An 18,995-nucleotide genomic window follows, 5' to 3' on the forward strand; every position below is an offset into this window, starting at 1 on the left:
GGGGTTAAGGTGCCCCAACCCGCCTTTCACCAGGGTGGTAACTGGCCTGGCATTTTCTGGGGGCTCCTGCACCACTGAGAGCCCCACCAGGCCACCCACTCCCAGCAGGGTGCAGTTTTAGATCATGCCCAGGACCAGGAGCCTCCAGACCATCCCCTACAACTCCTCCCTTACCTCCAGGTTGTTGCTAGAAGCCTCACATACAGGCAATGTTGCTGCCTGGGCTGCCAGCAGCGAACTGTCCTGTTTATACGGGTAGTCAGAGCTCTAAAATGGCCACCGCAATGAAGCACCTGCTGGCTGCTTGGCCCCAGGTCTTAAAGTGGCAGGCACCAACAGTGTCCTGCCACACACCTAAATTTAACATGTGGCTGGGGCTGACAATCAGCTGACTGCTGATCCCAGGGCCCAGATTACACCAGGGTCTGGAACGGCCCTGGGGACTGACAATCAGCTGATTGTCAGACCTAGGTGAAGGGGAAGCCAAAGGGCATCCCCCACCAGGGACTCTTGACCTGCACCTGGCAGCTGTGGCAGGGCTGCTGGGCATGGGATCCGAGGCTCCTAGCGGGAAGAGCTGAAAGGGCTTCCCCCACTTCGGACTTCAAACTCTGTGCCCAGCAATCCAGCCATAGCTGCCAGGCACAGGGTTTTAACAATCAGCTGATAGTGAGCCCCAGCCCAGACAGTGCCAGGTCTCACTGTCTGCCTTTCCTAGCTGATTGTCTGCTCTGACAGCCCTGGGTGAACCAGACCTGGGACTGCCCAGCCAGAGCTGACAATCATCCAATTCTCCACTCTGAGTGTGAGGTTTTGGCACCTGGCTTTCAATTTGCCACTGCAGGGGGAGCCCAGAATTATTACAATGCAATTTGGATCTGACCCCCTATCCCGAAATTGTGCCTCCTGCCATGCATGTATAGCACGGCAGGAGGCATGACTGGTGGGAATGGAGATCAGAGCCCATTGTGCCATTAAATAAATGTATGCCAGTGGCTTTGGTGACGGCAACTTGATACCCGCCTGAAGAACTAGATTTTATGCCAGCCTCTGCCACTGAACTCCCATGTGCCAATGGAGAAAAATTAAACATAACATTTTCATAGTGGATCACTGAAAGTGTTTCTTACTTTTTGGGTGCCCAAAGGAAAACAACTGGAGTCAGAATTGCAGCCCTGAGAGGTGAGCACTCGCAACTGAAACTGAAATCAGTGGGAACCCTGAATCAGACACACACATAGATACAGAAATCTTAAGTATTCTGGCAAATTCAGACCCAAGTGACTCAAATTAGGCACCCAAAATTAGTGTATGTATTTAACAATTTTGGCCTTCAATTTCTGTGCCTCCGTTCCCTATATGTAAAATGGGCATACTACTTTCACTTCACCTCACAGATGAGTTGCAATTGTTAGTTTCCTGACATTTGTATAGTAATTGGATATTACTGTTGAGCATTGTTAAAAACATACAAGAGGTAATTGATATTTTTGCATACGGGGATTTTTTGGTACATGACTAATGAGGCTAAAAGCCATGCACTGAATGATGAGGACAAAAGAAAATACTAAATAGCTACTTATTCAGTGAGCACTGTCCATCCTGTGCACTGAATGAATCAGAAATCCTATGGAAAAAGTGTATGTGAGCATGTAATTTAAAACTATCATAACACATACGTACAAGGAAGCCCAGTTAACATTGCACAGGCAAAATTAACATTGCATGTCCTAAGATCTGAGTGCTTGAATATCTGCTTAACATCCTTTTATTGTAGTAAATGTTCTTTTCTGTAGTCAAATCAGTGATAGTAACATAACAAACAGGTCTCTACCTCTTTCACATTGAGGGCCAGTGAATCCATACACACAAGCACAGCGGTTTGGTCCAATGCACCGACCTCCATTCTGGCAGCCATTTTCACAGATAGCTGTTCGGAAACATAAATACGGGCAAAATTACAAGAGAGAAATAAAAACACACACAATCACTAGAAGAAACATAGGGAAGTCATGGAATTTGGAGCACCCTTTACAGTTCATGGGTCTTCCCCATTTACTGATCCCAAAGAAAAAGCCACCACGTTCGTTTTTCCCCAGCAAGGCCACCATGAATTCTTCTTGCTTGTACATGATTTCTTTTATAAATGGGTAGAAGAATGACAGCACAGCTGACAGAGAAGCTTCAGTTAACACAGCATAGCACTGGGATCCAAAACAAGAGCGACCACCTATGCACCAGACCGGCTGCTCCGAATGGAAACTCTTGACTCCTGAAGAAAAGCTCTGGGAAACACCTGCACTCTCTGCAGGTGTCCCTTCAGACTGCTCCCCCTGCTTGCAGGCAGTACTGGAAGTTTTACAACTTTATTGTGGAAGAAAAAAAAAATAAAGCTTTACAACTACCACTTGTATTTAGTTGGGGGTGGGAACCACAATGCCACACTGGTATGAGCTGTCATCATAAAAGAGTCAAACTACCAGTATTTGAATGCTTGGAAAAAGGTTTTCCTGGGACTCTACAATTTTGAGGTGCCTTGGTACGTCAGGCATAAAACAGCCCTTTTCTTGAACAATCGCATTCCCACAAATCAAATAAGCTAGGGGAACACTGTCCCTCCCCCTGCAGCCCTCCTGGTGGCTCCGTGTGCCAGAGCTTGGTTTGAAGTCCCAGTAGTTTACATTGCAAAGAAATCCAGCCATGTTCAGGAATGACAGGTCTCTGGATTCCATGAGCTCCTGCTACAAAATTTACAGTCTGGGCATAAGGAGGAAAGGGGGATTACAGGTTTTGGATCATCGCAGATTAAAGGGCTATTTGTAGGGAGGAGGTGACTCCCAATGCTTACTGGCGCTAGCCCTGTTTTATATCCTGTGAGAAGTGTAAGAGTAAAGGGCAGCCTATTGTTGGATTCTTATAGTTAAAGATGGTAAAGAGAAAAATTGAGGAGAACTGGAGCTTGCCTCTGACTAGAGCTCACTGCAACTTGCAGAAGCATTGCTGAGTCCCGAAGTGGGCAAACACCATCTCCTTTCAATTGTTAGTGCCACGTCATTGATAAAGTCCCAGAGCTGCATGGAGGGTGACACTAGGAGCACTCAACCTAAGCATGTTTTAAAAGCAGATGTTGAAGAGGCCAAATGATCACAGATGGCTGAGAGGGTAGAGGTCAACGGATAGCCAATATTTTCTTAAAGCCCAAATTATAGTTCACGGGAGTCATATTAAAACCCCAGCAACCACAGTGAAAGTCTCTTTTGAACAAAAGATATCCCAAGTGCTCCAAAGGAAATGTATTAGTCACGATGTGGTAAAATCAGCCACGTATTGAAGAAGTGCACGTAACAGAGAGAATTGGAATCCACAGGGTGCGACTACTCTTCTTCCTTACAGAGCTAATAGTGAAACATCGAGCCTATAGTGGTCACTACATACAGGAGCAGATAGCCAAATGGAAAGATGTGAGTGTGAAGTTCATGAAATGGTTAAGAAGATTTTCCCTTAGGAGTTTGATCCTGCAGAAAAGTATGGCTTTTGTCAGACTAAGTTTCAGTGGATTTCCTAATAACCCTAGCTGTGAGAGTTGTGTGGCATTTGTTTAAGCACTGTAAAGGCCTGGACTCACTGCTATCTGGGACTGATGGGGTCACAGCTATGGTGATAGCTCACACAGTGCCCCTACTGAGGTTTCTAAGATTGATAACAATGTTAATCAGTTCCCACTTGCACTACCTAGAAGAGCCAGGCCAAGTGCAGTGTGACTATCCTAGCCAAGGGGCATCTTGAGTGCAGAAATGTTTAGAAACACTGCCATAGACAGCCAGATCTCGGTGTATGATCCATATTGATTGTGACACTGTAGTCACGTTGAATGCTGGTGCTTAAGCACTTAAAGTTGAAAGCAGCTAGAACAGAAGCAAGCAAAATACGGCCCATGGGCTGAATCTGGCCCGCCAAGCACTTTCATCTGGCCTACAGCACCCCCCAACAGATTGCACCCAGCCCAGCCCTTCTGCCCAAGAGGGTGGGAGAAAGGTGTCCACATGTACATATAGCCCCAAACATACCCTATGGTGCCTCACTCCCACCCCTGTGAGAGGAAGGGTGCAGCCTGGCCAGCAGCAGCTTCCAGGCGGGGCTCCTGCTGCCGCTGCTACAACCCCCAGGGACCTGCTCCACTTCCCTGGTTTTCTGCGTGCTCTGTGCAGCAGGTAGGGAAGTGGCGTGAGCTGGGCTGCAGCTGGGTGGGAGCGTGGGGCTCCATGCCCAGGGAGACGGCGGCAGTGCAGTGACAGGCTGGGCAGCATGTGGGTATGAGGGAGGATGGGGGTGTGGGAACCTCCCCACACTGTCCCATGGCATGCAGCCCCAGCAGGCGGTGGCAGCAGCAGGTGGAGCGCTCAGGGCACGAGTGCCGAGTGGGACATGGCTCTGGCCAGCTCTACACATCGCAGCAAGGAGCGCAGTCTTCACCAGGCCATCTGTATTGCCAGTGCTCCCTGCCACTCATGTGCAGCCCCCACACTCACCGGGCATGGGAGAGAAGCCCCAGGCACTGGAGCCAGCTGCCTTCCCCACTGGGGCTGCATGGCAGGGGAGGGAAGCCCCAGGCATCTTCCCTGGGGTGGCAGGGAAGGCAGCTGGCTCCAGTGCCTAGGGCTTCTCGCCTGTGCCCGGTGAGTACAGGGGATGCACATGAGTGGTTTGGAGTGGTGGCAAAACAGACAGCCCGGGGAAGGCTGCGCCCCTCACTGCCATGTGCAGCGCTGGCCAGAGACATACCCCGCTGAACACCTGTGCCCTGAGTGCCAAGTGCCCTGCCTGCTGCTCCTGCACCATGGGGAAGTGTGTGGGGGGGGTCCCCACACCCGCCCACACTCCCTTACACCCCACAAACCCCACACCCTTCACCCGCAACCCTCTACATATACACAGCCCCTCAACATACTCTATGCCCCCCCACACACAGCTACACCCTCTCACAAACCCTCCCACACACCCTACCACACACCCCCACACCCCACCACACACACACCATACACACGCACACACAAATACCATACACCCCCCCCACAATATACAAGACTGAAAATTTGAGTTATTATGCCTCTATATACCTCTATATACACTGTACAAACACAAATCATGCCAAAAATATTTTTTGTAATAAAATTTAAATATGCTATAATAGGTGTTTGCTCTTAGTGTATGATTTGGTTTGCTTCTGGTTCTAAGATGGCAACTCCCCTCCCCACCCCCTGGAGCATGTCCAGGGGGCAAGGGGAGAGACTTCCAGTGGCAAAGGTCAGGGTTTAGGAATGGAACTTCTGGTCCCAAGATGGCAATAAGAGGTGGGGCAACTGTCAAGGGGTGGGGCTACCCATGCAGCCCTCAAGAGCTCATGAAACCTCATTAAGTGGCCCTCCTCTGCATAAATAATTGCCCACCTCTGAATGAGAAACTTTTACACTGTACTCCTAGACAGTTGCCAGTGGGACCTTTCTTTGTTCCCCACTCTTGTTGATGATGTCCTGTATTTAATAAATGTTTAATGAAATACTATTGAGTATATTAGATGTAGGCAGTAGCAGCACCTATAGTAAGCTTGCCTAATGCTTTCTATAAACCCCTATTTGTCATTACTTAAAATTTCCCCGAACTTTAGATATCTGGGATGCCATTTTCCAGACAGCATACGTAACTGGGGCCCTTAACCCCTGTTATTGAGAGGAGGGTGAAGGCTGCAATGAGATGGACTGCACAGCTGTAAGTCTGCTTGCAGAGAGGCAGGCTGCTGATGCGGGCTGCCGAGCAGCAAGCTCCAGATGAGTAAATATGCTTATTAGTAAGAAGGAACCCCTGTGCGCCATTAGGGAAAAGGGTCCTGGTGACCAGAAAGGGTGGAGCTAGGCAGGGGATTAAAACAGAGTTTGTTGAGGAGTCAGGTCTGACCCAGAGTAGGCTCAGAGAAAAAGCTCTGCAGGGGTGGAAAGCAGAGATGTGGGTTTTCTGGAAAAATTTGAATTGAAAAATTTTCTAGAAAATTTCCCAGTAATTTTTCCAATGCCCTAAATAGAGCATGATCTGATTCAGCACGTTTATTTGACTTGCTAGCCAATTGCCTGTCAAGAATGATGGGGGGCAGGAGGGGGCTGGGATGGAGTGCCGCCACCTAATGACCCATGCTACCATTGTTCTGCCTCTTGCATGGAGCAGGGTGAGGGAGTTGAGGCTAGCACTGCTGGCCTCGGCTTCCCCACCCTCTGTCTGGTCCTAGGCAAAGCTTCAGAATCAGTTTCCATCAGCCAATCAGAGCGTGAATAAAGCGTTATGGACAGACAGTCAGAGTTAGGCTTTTATAATATTCGAATGTTTAGTAAACACAACTATAAAAAGTACCCCATGTTAATTTTATGTCCCAATAGCCACAAGTATTTGAACTGAACTATTTGATTAGGAAAAAAATTAAATACAGCACACTTAATGTGTTTTAAATGTTATAGTCAAACAAATCCAAAGCTTTATGTGGAAATAAATTATTTTTATTGGAATACTTGTAAAAATATAAAGACAATACACAATAGCATGTACTTCCCTTATGTTTCTTGTTTAAATTTAAGGAAAAAAAAAAAAGGCACTGAAAACTATTGACATGCTAATTTTAGCACACCCAAAGAACTGTACATGATGTGCTGTGCTTTGGTTTTGATTTGACCCGCACAGCCAATTAGGTGAATTCATAACTTGATTTTTGGTTCGGATTACTATGTGAGTGCATTTACCCTCCTGTTTATAAATCAATAAAACATATATGTACCCTCTCACATGCTTCCCAGGGGTAATCACCTGAAAAACATTAATTATAACTTTGAAACTGCCATGCTTGCCTAATATTGTATTGGCATCCATTCATTGTTATAATGAATTTTATGAAACAAATAATTTTTAGAACTGGAAAATTTCCCACAGAAAAATAAAGCACTGGAAAATTTTCTGCAGCATATTTTCCACCCCCCACATCTCTGCTGGAAAGTGACACGCAGGAATATAAATTTGCTTATGATTTTGTGCAGGGTTTCTGTTTGCTGCAAGGCAGAGGGTGGCTAGAAGGGGATTGTGGGGACCACAAAAAGGCACTGTGGTGAGGACATTGTTGATTATTTGGTTTGCAGAGAATAGGAGCCCAGCAAAATCATTGAGGGTACCTAGGTAAGACCCTGAAGGAGTGTTAAGGTGCTGGAGAAAGAGGCTGGCTATTGATTAAGACAGATGGCTGAGACTAATTGAAAGGAAAGGTGCCCTGTTCAAATAGACAAGGCTAAAAGTTCAGACCAGACAGAGGCACCCAGATGATGGGCAGGGTGGGGTGAGGCACCTATGATCTCATTCTGGTTTTTGAGGCCAGCCTCCTAAATTCATATAAATTTACTAGCAAGGCATGGCAGGCAGGGTAACAGGGCACTACTATGGTGAGAATGGGTTTTGGGTGGCTGCCAGGAGGTGGCCTACAGGCACACATAAAGGTTGGTCCCTTTACAGCACATCTATTTTAGGCTGAATGTTTGGCAAGTGCCAGCAAAAAAAATAAATTTAAAAAATCAAAAAATCATCATTCGCAGCTGAGAATCAGGTTGGGAAAATACACTGCATTGCTTATATTAAGAAATTCTTACAATCCTTTCCCTGCAAAACTTTAATGCTTGAAGACTTTGACACGGAGATCTGAATTTGGCAGAGAAATTTGCTATTTGTACTTGCTCTTTAGGGGTTTGCTAATGACCTGCCGAAAATTTGGCTGACAATTCTGTGTTCATTGAACACTAGAGATGATAAAAGCAAAAAGCGTTTTGTTTTGTTTTTTAAACAGGAAACACATTTTTTCCCCAATTTACTCCAAAACTACTTAGTCCCGTCCCCCTCCCAACAAAATATTAAGACAAAACCTCAAAACTTTTAGGTTTTGTAAAAGTTTCCTGCTTTTGGATTTTGTACAAAAATAAGTTTCTCAATACTAAACAAACAATTTTGGTTCTGTTTTCCTTTTTTTCCCCCCTCATTTTTTCACTTTCAGGCTTAATGCTATTCTTTTATTATTGAAGAAAACCAGATAGTTTCAACCAAAATGAAAGTTCCTCGTACATATTTCTGTTTTGTTTAAGAAATAATTTTTCATTGAAAAGATGTTTTAAAAAATTGTATCAGCTGTAGTATGTATTCTTTAGCTTCAGGGGTGTAGGCAGGTGCAGATTAATGTGTACTGGGGCCCTGGGACAGCACAAAATAGGAGGCCCCCTCCCCCCATGGGAGCTGGGCCCCTTCCCCTCCTAGTGCCGGCAGGGGAGGCTGAGTGGATCCCACCAGGCTGGGGGCACATGCCCACCACTTCTCCCTGCTCCTTGCCCCCACTATGGCCAACCATACACACACATATGGGCATGCAGACACACTACTTTCACACTCTGCACATGGATGCAGACACACTTTCCTCTCACAGGACCTCCCCCTCCCACACTCTCGATCAGATGGAGGCAGCCCTCCACCCCCTGCACCCCTGCTGTGAGCCCCCCATTTCTCAGTCTCACTCCCTGCCTGCCCAGCTGTCCCATGCAGCACTGTACTGTGTCTCTGCAGGCAGGCAGCTGCATGGAAGGGGTGGTGCGGTGCCACCCAGCCCGCCTCCCTCCCCCAGGCACGGCACGGCTCTCCCAGCCTGGCCCAACTCCACCCCAATGGCGGAGGAGCCCCACTTCGAGCTCCCAGGGAAGCAAAGGGGACAGCCGCAGTTTTAAACTTGGTGCCAAAAATTGGCGTGGAGTTTAAAACTGCGACTTTCACTTCCCTGCTGATGAGGATCCCGGGGCCAGGGCTGCAAACTGGTAGGGGCCCCTGGGTTCATGCCCCACTTGACTGTTCATTAATCTGCCTACGGGTATAGGTCAGGGGTGGGCAATTATTTTGGGCCGAGGGCCGCTTACTGAGTTTTGGCAAGCCATAGAGGGCTGCCTGATAGGCAGCCAGGGGCAGATAAATATTCATTTTCTAAATTTTTTAGGGGTCCTGCGGGCTGGATAGAATGGCCTGGCAGGCTGCAACTGGCCCCCAGGCTGCATTTTGCCCACCCCTGGTGTAGGCTGTAGCCATGTTGGTCTAAGGACATAGGCAGATAAGGCTCTTTGGGTAAATCTGATATCTTTTATTAGACCAACTGAAATAGTTGGAAAAATTCTTCTTAGCAAGCTTTCAGGCACAAACACCCTTCGTTGGGCATCTGCAGATGGTCTGTGCTTTTCCTGGATGGAGTGGTAAAGCAGCCTTAGGCCAGTATATATGCAAGAAAGACAGTCAGTGACAATATAAAATTGAGGTGGTCAGTAGGTGAGAGACAGGTTTGGGCAAGGGGGGTGGGGGGGAACAAAAGCAGCTGTAGTCAAAGGATGGGAGACAGGGGAGGGGGGGGGAGAGAATGAGAATAGCTGGTAAGAAGTGGAGGGTTTGCCTGCAGTGTCAGATGTTAGGCAGGTTATAATGTGTCATAAATCCAATGTCTATATGGAAGTAACTACTGGGCATCAGAACTGAGTACCATGTCCTCCATGAGTCTGTGCCCTCAATGTTTCCCATGCTGACACCACGCTGAGATTAAGGAAGTAGCCTGACTCAAATGCAGAGTGAGGACTGGAGCTTGGATGATGTTCCGATTGAAGTGGCTAGTAGACAATGCCACTGTATGCAGGGTAACACAGTGGGAAAGCAATTTATTTGGCCTCATGAGCACAGCACTCCAATTCAGTTCAAAGGCCATGTGGATGTCCAAAGAAAAGCAAAAACAAATAAGCAAACAAAAAAACCCCAAAAACCAAAAAACCAAAAATTTTTAAAAAAAGAGAGAGAGCACTTACGTTGCCCGCAATAAGTTCCAGTGTATCCTTTCTGACAGAGGCAGGACTCCTCATTGCAGCTTCCACCATTCATGCATCTTACACTGCAGGTTTGGACTGTGGAAGACAGCAGTTAAACATTACAGAAAACCACCTTCTAGTTCTTGGATCTACAAGCCAATCTCTCTCTAACACAAGGCAGACATGACCAATCCTCAAATGCTGTCCTGCTTTTGTGACATCGGTTGACTGCTGCACCAAAATTAATACAGGTTATACCAGCCCCAAAGCCGTTACATTCAGTGGAATAACTGCTACTGACTTCCACTGGAGCAGGATCTCAGCATATGGATTACAGCAATTAACACCTTGCACTTTCATTTTTTGCTGAGGATATTTTATGATACATCACAGGTTTCTTGTCCCAGTAAATCCTGTGGTCTGCCCTTACCCTCTACATTCAGTATACTGCTTTCATTGTTATTGTTCCCTATGGCTACAGAGAAAAGCCCATCTCTGGTCTCTCTATAATCACTCTTCAAGTATTTGAAGACTGTTATCAAATTCCCCCCTCAGTCTTCATTTCTCCACACTAAATAACCCTAGTGCTTTCATAAATACATACCCCTGTATGTATTTGTGCATACAAGTATTACATCCCAAGTGCAGGGCTTAGCACTTGTCATTGTTGAATGCATGTTGACATGCAGACCGTATGGTATTTTATTGAGCCTTGGGTGTGAATAAACCTTTGTGCAAGAAAGATGAACCTCACTCACTCTTACCTAACTTGGTAGGTAGAGAAACAGTTGTGTGATTATTGACCATAAGCAGTTATTCCCTTACTGTTCACTATTTGAGAAAATGGTATTAAAATGGAACAGAGAAAAGGAAGCAGGGGGTTGGGGTGGTTATAATGGCCAAGCACTAAATGTTATTTGTCCAGATATGTTGTTAGCATTTTTTTCCAAGCCGCAAGGTAAGCTATTAAAAGCCCATCTTTCCTGCAAGACTGTGGCCAGTCAAACTGCAAATAGTAGTATTTCATAAAGACGCATGAGTATAAAAACTGGCCTATTAGCAGGAGGCTTGCTTCCCCTTGGACATCCCTCCATGATTCAAGGATTCATTTGTGGGGGTGGGGAGGCTGCCTAAACATTAAAATGTTGTCATGGATGCTCATGTCTGGCAAACCCCAGTCATGGGTGTGGCATGCATGTACCTTAGAGGTATATGGAGAAGCTTTTTTCTGGGCAGAAGGGAGCTATAATTTGCTTGAGTACTGGGACAAGGTGGGGCTGAAGAGCCCAGAAGTGTATCTGAGTGGATGCTGAGCACAGGTCTGCTTCCTCTTGCACGTGGGACAGTATTCCCATACAGGCTGAGACCAGTGCATGCACATCTTTTCCCAAGGCACAGTAGGATCTGGGAGCGAGCCTGATTTATGCAGCGCAGTCAGAAGAATTACACATGCCGCCACCATTTTATGCAAGCACAATGGCTCCTGTCGTGACTGGCTGTGCTGTGTACGTCCTGTGCCCACTCAGCCTTCCCTGTACAGGTCTTTCTGTCTTCCTCCTTCTGGAACGTATTATGTTAAGCGCTGGGAAACTGCAGGAGTTATCTGTAGGTAAAGGGTTCATGCAAAATCTGGGAGTTTAAAATGGGACTGGACATATGCCAATTTTGCATCCAGGATCTCAGCACACTGTTTTATATTTATTTCTTGGGTATACAGATTTGAACCAGTCACAGTGTGTGCTGATCATGCTACTGCTCTATGACCCGAGATCAGCCCAAGTTTAGATAAACTCTTAAGAAATAAGCATACTAACTCTGGGGCTTCACATCACTGCTGTCAAACACTTGCCTGTCTCCACCCAAAAAGGTACAGTTTCCAAAGGTTTTGTCCTTCAGCCCTGGGACTAACGTTGGTGTGTTAATGACTACAGCTAACCAGCACAGGAAGCCCACTGTGAATTACAGCTACAAGGGTTACCCAGTGGCCTTAACTCCTCTGCGTTTGCAAATGCATATGGGGAAAATGCTTGCAGAAGGATTTCCCAGAAGAATTCACAAACAGGAAGGGAGGCAGAGGGATTTGCACTCTCCCCTCAGACACACACAGGGTAACCCCTCTGTAAACTCTGTGCTGCTGCCAGGAATGCGTGCTGGGTTGCCAGCAGGCAGTAGTGTGGTGCACAGGCTGCAAATGCAGAGGGGGGACTCCCGTATGGGGCATCCCCACACTGTGTTGACACTGTGTGTCAGGAAATCCCCTGCAGACGAATTTCCCTACCCCCTCTATGGGGTGTTTGCAAGCAGAAACCCCCCACTTGCAGATATGCATCCCAAAGCCCCAACTTTTCACCATGCTTACCCAGAGACTTCCTTGGAGGGCTGCATCTGGGTAAGTGGGGAAAGCAAGGCAGGCCCCCCTGAAGCCTGAGTTCTGCCCAGGAGTTCCCAAGGTCTGCAGGACCAGGCCCCTCAAGCCTGTGGACCCCTACCCTAGGGAGGCTGGAGAGCACCAGCAGCTTCATTCTGCCTGAGCTCTCCTGCCATAAGCAAACACAGGAGACACAATAAAGCAGCCCAATTTGTCATGGCCAAAAATGGGAGCATTTATGGAGAGACGGAAGATATGGAAACTTGTTTGCTTTCACTTTGTATATGCCTGTTTCCACCCTGAGAGCTCAAGCAAAGGCCAACTTTTCTGAAAAATATTACCCCACGCCCTTCCTGCCTTGATGCCAAAGTCCATGGACTTACACCAAGGCCCAATTCACTCCATCAGTTTGGTACTAGAGTCTGAGTCAGAAACCCAGCCAACATGTGCAGAGGGACTGGTTTGATTTGTGTCTATTATCTACCTCAAGTGCTTTCAGGGCAACATGCATCCTGGCATCTAGGCACTGGAGAGTAAAGTTTTAGCTCTGTTTAATCTTTACCATGATTAGGTTAGATCTAAATCTGATTTAAAATAATAGATAGCTACAACAGAGTTCTGCCAGTAATCAGTACTGGATTTTGCAGGCAAAGCCTTCTGTAAACATATCTGATTATCATTATCCAAATAGTCATTGCAAATTACTATTACTCTATAAACGCAGTTACTCTAACAAGCAAGAAATAAAACTCTTGGTTATGAAAGAGGGGAGATGAGTGGCTTTTATTGCTTCCTTTTGGAATGCCCAACTTGCCTGCTTTGCCTCTATGAACGTTTTAATGATATATGCAAACACAAACACTCTCCGATACAAATGCCAGGCTCGGTGAACAACCCTCCTGTGGAGCCTACCCCCCAGAGGGCATTGTGAAATCTGTCCCTCTAGTGAAATGTCAGGAATGTGGCCATATGTATACACATTCCCTACATTCCTGGGAGATTGCTAACATATGGAGCCACGCTCTGGTCACTTCTGAGGCTAAACCGCCCTCCTCTCTGGGAAGCGCTGGGAAGGTCTGCCGTGCAGTGGCAGACACAGGATCCTATACTGAGCACTTTCTTGGGATGGTAGCAAAAGGCGGCACTTTAAATTCAGAACTGTAAACTTATCCAGAAAATTCCTTCTTTGAGTCATATTACTAATGTATTTGGGGGAGCTGTTTCCCTCAGATTGCATCAGATCCCTGTAAATGGTCCTGCTCACTATGGCTGTTCCACACTAGGCTAATGCATCTATGATCACCCCCCTCCCCTGCAGCCTAAAGCAGTGTTTCTCAACCTTTTAAGCAGGAAAACTGCTAACTTCTGAGAATTTTAATAAGTACTCCAACACTCAATTTTCCAGGGGATTTTATATTTACAGACTTATGTGTGCTATATGTTGGAAGAAGGGCTGTGTACATCAGGCCATGATATGACAGATGTCCTATCTGGTGTGGATAGGGTTGCCACCTTCTACACCAGGGGTGCACAACTCAAGTATGCACCTGGGTTAGGGGTGATGCTGCCCAACACTAGGAGGGCTGAACCCAGTGCCACGCAAAGCGCGGCACACCAGATTATTACTGGGGAATTTAAAATTTTTCCCATAGTTTTGAGAGGGAAAGAGGGCGAGAGAGAAATATTGTTGGGGTACCCATGTACCCCCTGCCTGTGTCTTGTGAACCCCCAGGGGCACGCGTACCACAGGTTAAGAAACTATAGTCTAAAGTAATAATCATATGAGGACCTGAAAGGACTTTGCAAAATCCCAGTAACTGCCATGTACTGAAGAAAGATAATCAGTAGAACCAGCCTTCTGCTATGCCTGTAATTCAACTCTATTAGTCTGAGACTTCACTCTGGGTGGTCTTTTCAAGGAAGGTTATAAAGCACCTAGGAATGTTCAATCACACAAGCTGATAGGAACAGCCAGTGCCTTTCTGAAGTTTCCTCTTGTCTTCTGATACCAAAGTGAGACTAGCCAGTGTTTTTGCATAGTAAAGTGCTGCATTTGGGCTGAGCTACAGCCAGACAAAAAGCAGGAAAAAGGATATCTGTTGTAATTTAGTGAGGCACTCAATAGTGGAGAGAGTCTGCTATGAAAAATAGTAATACTCCCATTGACTTCTGTGGGAGCAGACTGAGCTCAGTAAAAGGTCTGTCAATGGATAGCTGCACTGAAAATAGATGCATTTTCTATTCCTTGAAGTACATGGAACTCTTTGCTTGGTAATTAGTACGCTGCTAAGGCAGCAAATATATATGTGCTAGCTAGATCTTTTAGCAAAATATTTGTGCTAACAGCAATATCTGATTCCTTATTATTTCACAAGGTTGGAGACGAAAGGGGTTCAGTTAGAGAAGTGATGGAGCCTAGCACGTGGGGAAAAGACCCAGGGGTTCTATTCCTAGCTCAGCAGTTGAACTGCTCTGGGATTTTGGCAAATCAATCCCTTTATCTGTACCTCAATTTTACCACCTGTATGACGGGTGTAATAATTTAGTCACCATACAGGAATGGATTTCCACCCCCTCCCCAAGTTGCTTTTGGACACATAGGAACCTTACGACATTCACTTTAAGACATGATGGGATCTAATGCTTGATCCAGCATTCTCACGTCCTGCCAGGCCACATGTGCATGGTGGGACACATGATTTTGGGATTAGGAATTAGGTCCCAATCGCATCTTACTTACTAGTACAGGGGGGCCTGGATACATGAGTCTGGGCTCCCCCCTGTACCAGCAAGGTGAAACCAATGAGCTGATTGTCAATTGGGCTAGGAATCAAACTCCCCAGCCCCAGCCAACAATCAGCTTGGCATATGGGGTGTTCAGCATTGGCCTGTGGCAGCTTGATGATGGTCTGCCTTTGCACAGGGAGCTAAAGAGCTGCATGTACCACCCAGTTGGGCAGCACACAGGACACAGTTATTCATCCCTGGCACAGGACACTGGGATCTGGCAGCCACAGACCAATACCCAACTCCCCCTATGTCCAGGACCTATAAAATCATGTGTGCTGTCCAGCTGGGCAGCATATGGGCCTTTGACAGATTGTGGGTGGCCACACGTGCAAAATTTAAGGTGTCATAAAATTAGCCACAAAGTTATTATGCATTATATATGGAATAACTTTGTGGCTTGTTTACTGGGTTTTCATGCCTTAAACTGACTTGCATTGTGGCTGGGTTACTATAAGATGCAGTTAACTTGTTAATCCTGGTCTTAAATGTAATGTGTGTCGGGGGCCATAGGTAACAGACATTCTAGAAATACACACTATCTTTTTTACCAATGCTGTTAAGCTGCTATTGAAGTGCCCTTGAAAGTGACTGGACACAGAGTTTTAGTGCTATAATATTCATTCTGTTTAATATTTCTGTTCAATTTTCTTTTTAATATCAAAGTATCTGTTTAGGAGCTATGGAGCCAATCAAGGTGCAGTCAGCTCCTATGACTATAATATCTGCCTTGTGTTATGTTGCATTTTTCTTACAGTCCAAGCTTCTGTAGTCAAGGGAAGGCATAAAAATCCCATCATTCCTTTTCCTTCCTGTTATCTATGAATCACAGAATCATAGAAAAGTGGGGGTTGAAGGGTCCGCAGGAGGTTTTCTAGTCCAACCCCTGGCTCAGGGAATGATCCTACCTATCTAAACCATCCAAGTGATTATCTAACTTAGTCTTAAACTTGGTAAACAGCCCTGTCATTCAACTACCAGGCACAATACCCCAAACATCAAACACACTAATTTGCTACAGGTAAACCGAGGTGGTGATGTCACTGTCAATGTCCTGTCACTGCAAGGGCAGGAAATTGTTGTTAAAACAAACTCAAGAGATCCAAGGAAAAAGACCATGCTCCCAGCTACAAAGGAAAGCAACTTCCCACTCTTCCCCTTTCCCCCCCTCCCACCATACACAGTCCACGTCAACATGACTGTTAAAATCCTCAGCCTTGGCTGCCGCCAACACCCAATGCTTCAGAGAAATGTGGAAACCTGCCCTGACACCCAGAGCAACAGGAAGGGGGGGAAATTCTTCCTGGCGCCCTGTTGTGACCAGCAAAAACCATAAATATTCTCACCATAAGGGGCAGGGGTCAGGCCACTTGACTTCTCCACGGCTTGGCCCCCCACTGTCTGCTCCCCTGCTGCTTCTTGCCATACTGCGGGGGGCGGGGGGCAAATTTAAGATGACTCTTCACACGTTAGATTCTATACATAGAAAATTATAACAAATTTATGGTTTTTTATGTATAGAAACTAACTATTGGGGGGGGGGTTGCCTTAAATTCAAAGGTTTCTTGGAATCAGGTAAATACTGTATTTCTGGTAACCCCCAGCTCTTTCATTTCATCCCAATCAAGTGAGCAACTGAAGTGAACCCATTGCGAGGGTGAGCTAGAGCTCCCTTGTGCATCTTCACCTTGGTCTCTGAGGTCAGAGAGCAAGGCAGGGAAAACGGCACCACATTTCTTAGATTCCTGACTCGCCAGTATATGACCCTAAGATGTCATCTAAGCCAGGAACATCTGGAAGGCTTTCTGATATCCACCCCACCAGTCTAAGCAAAAACATATAAAAAAGCCTTATAATAGAAAGAACACTTATTTGCTAAATAAACAGGATTAAGAGATTATTGCACTTCCAGGTATAGCAGCAGATGGACTATTGGCAAAATCTGTAGGAATGTTTTTGTTACAGGGAGAACTGGCTCCAAGAGGTACCTGTAGGACCACAATGGGCTTACTGAAGAGTGGCCAAAATTACAAACAGATTGATCAATTTTACTCGAGCAAAAGAAGATAACAAAGGACCCATCATCAGCAAGAACACTGCTGGGATTTACCGGTACTGTTACATTTCAATCATAACCTGTAATGCTAGTTCCCAGGAACACAAAATATTTCAGGGAAGGAATTTCACTCAGGTCTGTCTAGGAAATCTTAGAGGTAACCAACAACCATCCAAGAAAAGGGCCAACGTTAGCGATGCTCTCTTACCTCCAGAAGAACCACAATTGGTGGAAAGCTGCCCGTTGGAGCACGTGCACATATTTGGCCGTGAGCAAAATCCATCACCACAGGAGTGCCTGCAAATTGCTGGAAGGAAGAAAGAAGACAGTGATTAGCACAACGTTGCCATGTTGTACTAGCCTCAGACTTTCCAACTCTATTTTCTTTAGTTCTGTGCTAAAAGCTGCTGCACCATGTCTACAACGTTGTTTTTATGGTGCTAACCTATGCCAAAAGCATTTTCTTGGCTGTCAAGACTAGTGAGAATTAACATTTCTCTTCAGAAGATTGAAACCAAGCTGACTGATGGAAAGGACAGCTTCAGAGGCTGCTGGACCTGCTGAGGAGCACTGTGTAACATCTGCTGGAGGGATGCAGATGGAAAGGCCTCGCTAGCCCAGCAGACTGAGCACCTTCAAGGGCACAAGCTTAAAATTCAGGGCTGAAGGGCATCATTTCTACCCCACTTTTGCTTACATAAAGGTTTGCGATGGCCATAACCATAATGCCAGCATTTCAGGCTGGGCCATATTAAAATATTTTCTCAATATTTTTCACATTTCCTCTGGAAAATTCACAACCCTGAGGCAGGGCTTGAAGGAACCGTCTGTATTACTGAGACATCCATCTGCTGGGGTCAGGCTTCCTAGCCAGTCCAAGCCAAGGATGTATCAGTGTGATATCTGTAATCCATCTCCCATCCCCTACTCTCCCCCTCTGCTGGAAGCTCAGCTATTCCCCCATCCTGAACCATGGGAGCCAGATACCACTGCTAGCTTTTTCACCTGTGTAAGCAAAGATTTTAATAGAGCCCAGCGTAAAGGATCTCTTCTCAGCGAGTTTTGTAAAAACAGTTACAACATACTGACCCCAAAGGATTACAAACCCAGATGGCATGTTTTACAGCTCTGAGAAAAGTCAGCAGGCATTAGTGAGTGTCACTTATCTCACATGCCACTCGGCAGTTTTTGGCTGGGAGTTGCCTAACCCTTGTGCTGTAACCAACGTTAAATCTCCTCCTAGTATCATCAGCAGGCTTTCTTCAGAACCACAGGCGAGCCAAAATAATTGAAAGGATTTCCTGTGTGGGGCAGAACTGTGGGTTTGAGTGTTTGTTTTAAGGGGGAGTGCCATCTCCTACTTTAATAAAACCATGCTTGGGGCATGCATTTCAGTCCTACATTTTTAACCCTTAACTGGTGCTTGCTCTTTGTTCTTGCTTTATGTCTTTGGTGGATAACATACATATTAATTCTTCTAATGCTAGTTATTCACTACCCTCTGTGCCAAATGAAAACCTTGCCTTTTATGACGCACAACAGGTTTTGTCATTTGTTATATGCTGAACACTGATTCCTCCATGAGTAGAGCCTCTTCAACGGTTAGAAGCCGTGACAAGTTTTGGACTTTGCTTTGGAAGTGCTCGTGCTCGACAGACTTGGACAACTGTTTTAGGTGACTAGATATCTTCCTAAAAGACATGCAAGTTATTGGCCTTGATGTCAGAATTGTTGGGTTAAAGCCACGTCCTAGGTATCAAACTAATTTGGCCCTATGGGTCAAATCTGGATCATGGGACGTCCCACAGGTTGGAGCCAGCCCATGAGATGTCCTGAGGGCCAGACAATCCAGGAGGGGTGGTGCCAGCATTAAGCCCTAAGACTG

At 46.1% G+C, this 18,995-nt stretch overlaps 1 protein-coding gene across 1 annotated transcript in view; it reads right to left on the reverse strand.

Annotated features, from left to right (window-relative positions):
- Positions 1–18,995, reverse strand: part of FBN3 (fibrillin 3) — a 260,268-nt gene that overhangs the window by 201,757 nt on the left and 39,516 nt on the right. Inside the window, exons 4-6 of the mRNA XM_014599850.3 lie at positions 17,319–17,417; positions 9,900–9,995; positions 1,835–1,930 (exon numbers count right to left, since the gene is read on the reverse strand). Of these exons, the coding sequence (XP_014455336.1) occupies positions 1,835–1,930; positions 9,900–9,995; positions 17,319–17,417 (291 nt within the window). The remainder of the gene's footprint in view (positions 1–1,834; positions 1,931–9,899; positions 9,996–17,318; positions 17,418–18,995) is intronic.

This window comes from Alligator mississippiensis, chromosome 16 (genome assembly GCF_030867095.1).
Source record: "Alligator mississippiensis isolate rAllMis1 chromosome 16, rAllMis1, whole genome shotgun sequence".
In the NCBI taxonomy this organism is placed as follows: Eukaryota; Metazoa; Chordata; order Crocodylia; family Alligatoridae; genus Alligator; species Alligator mississippiensis.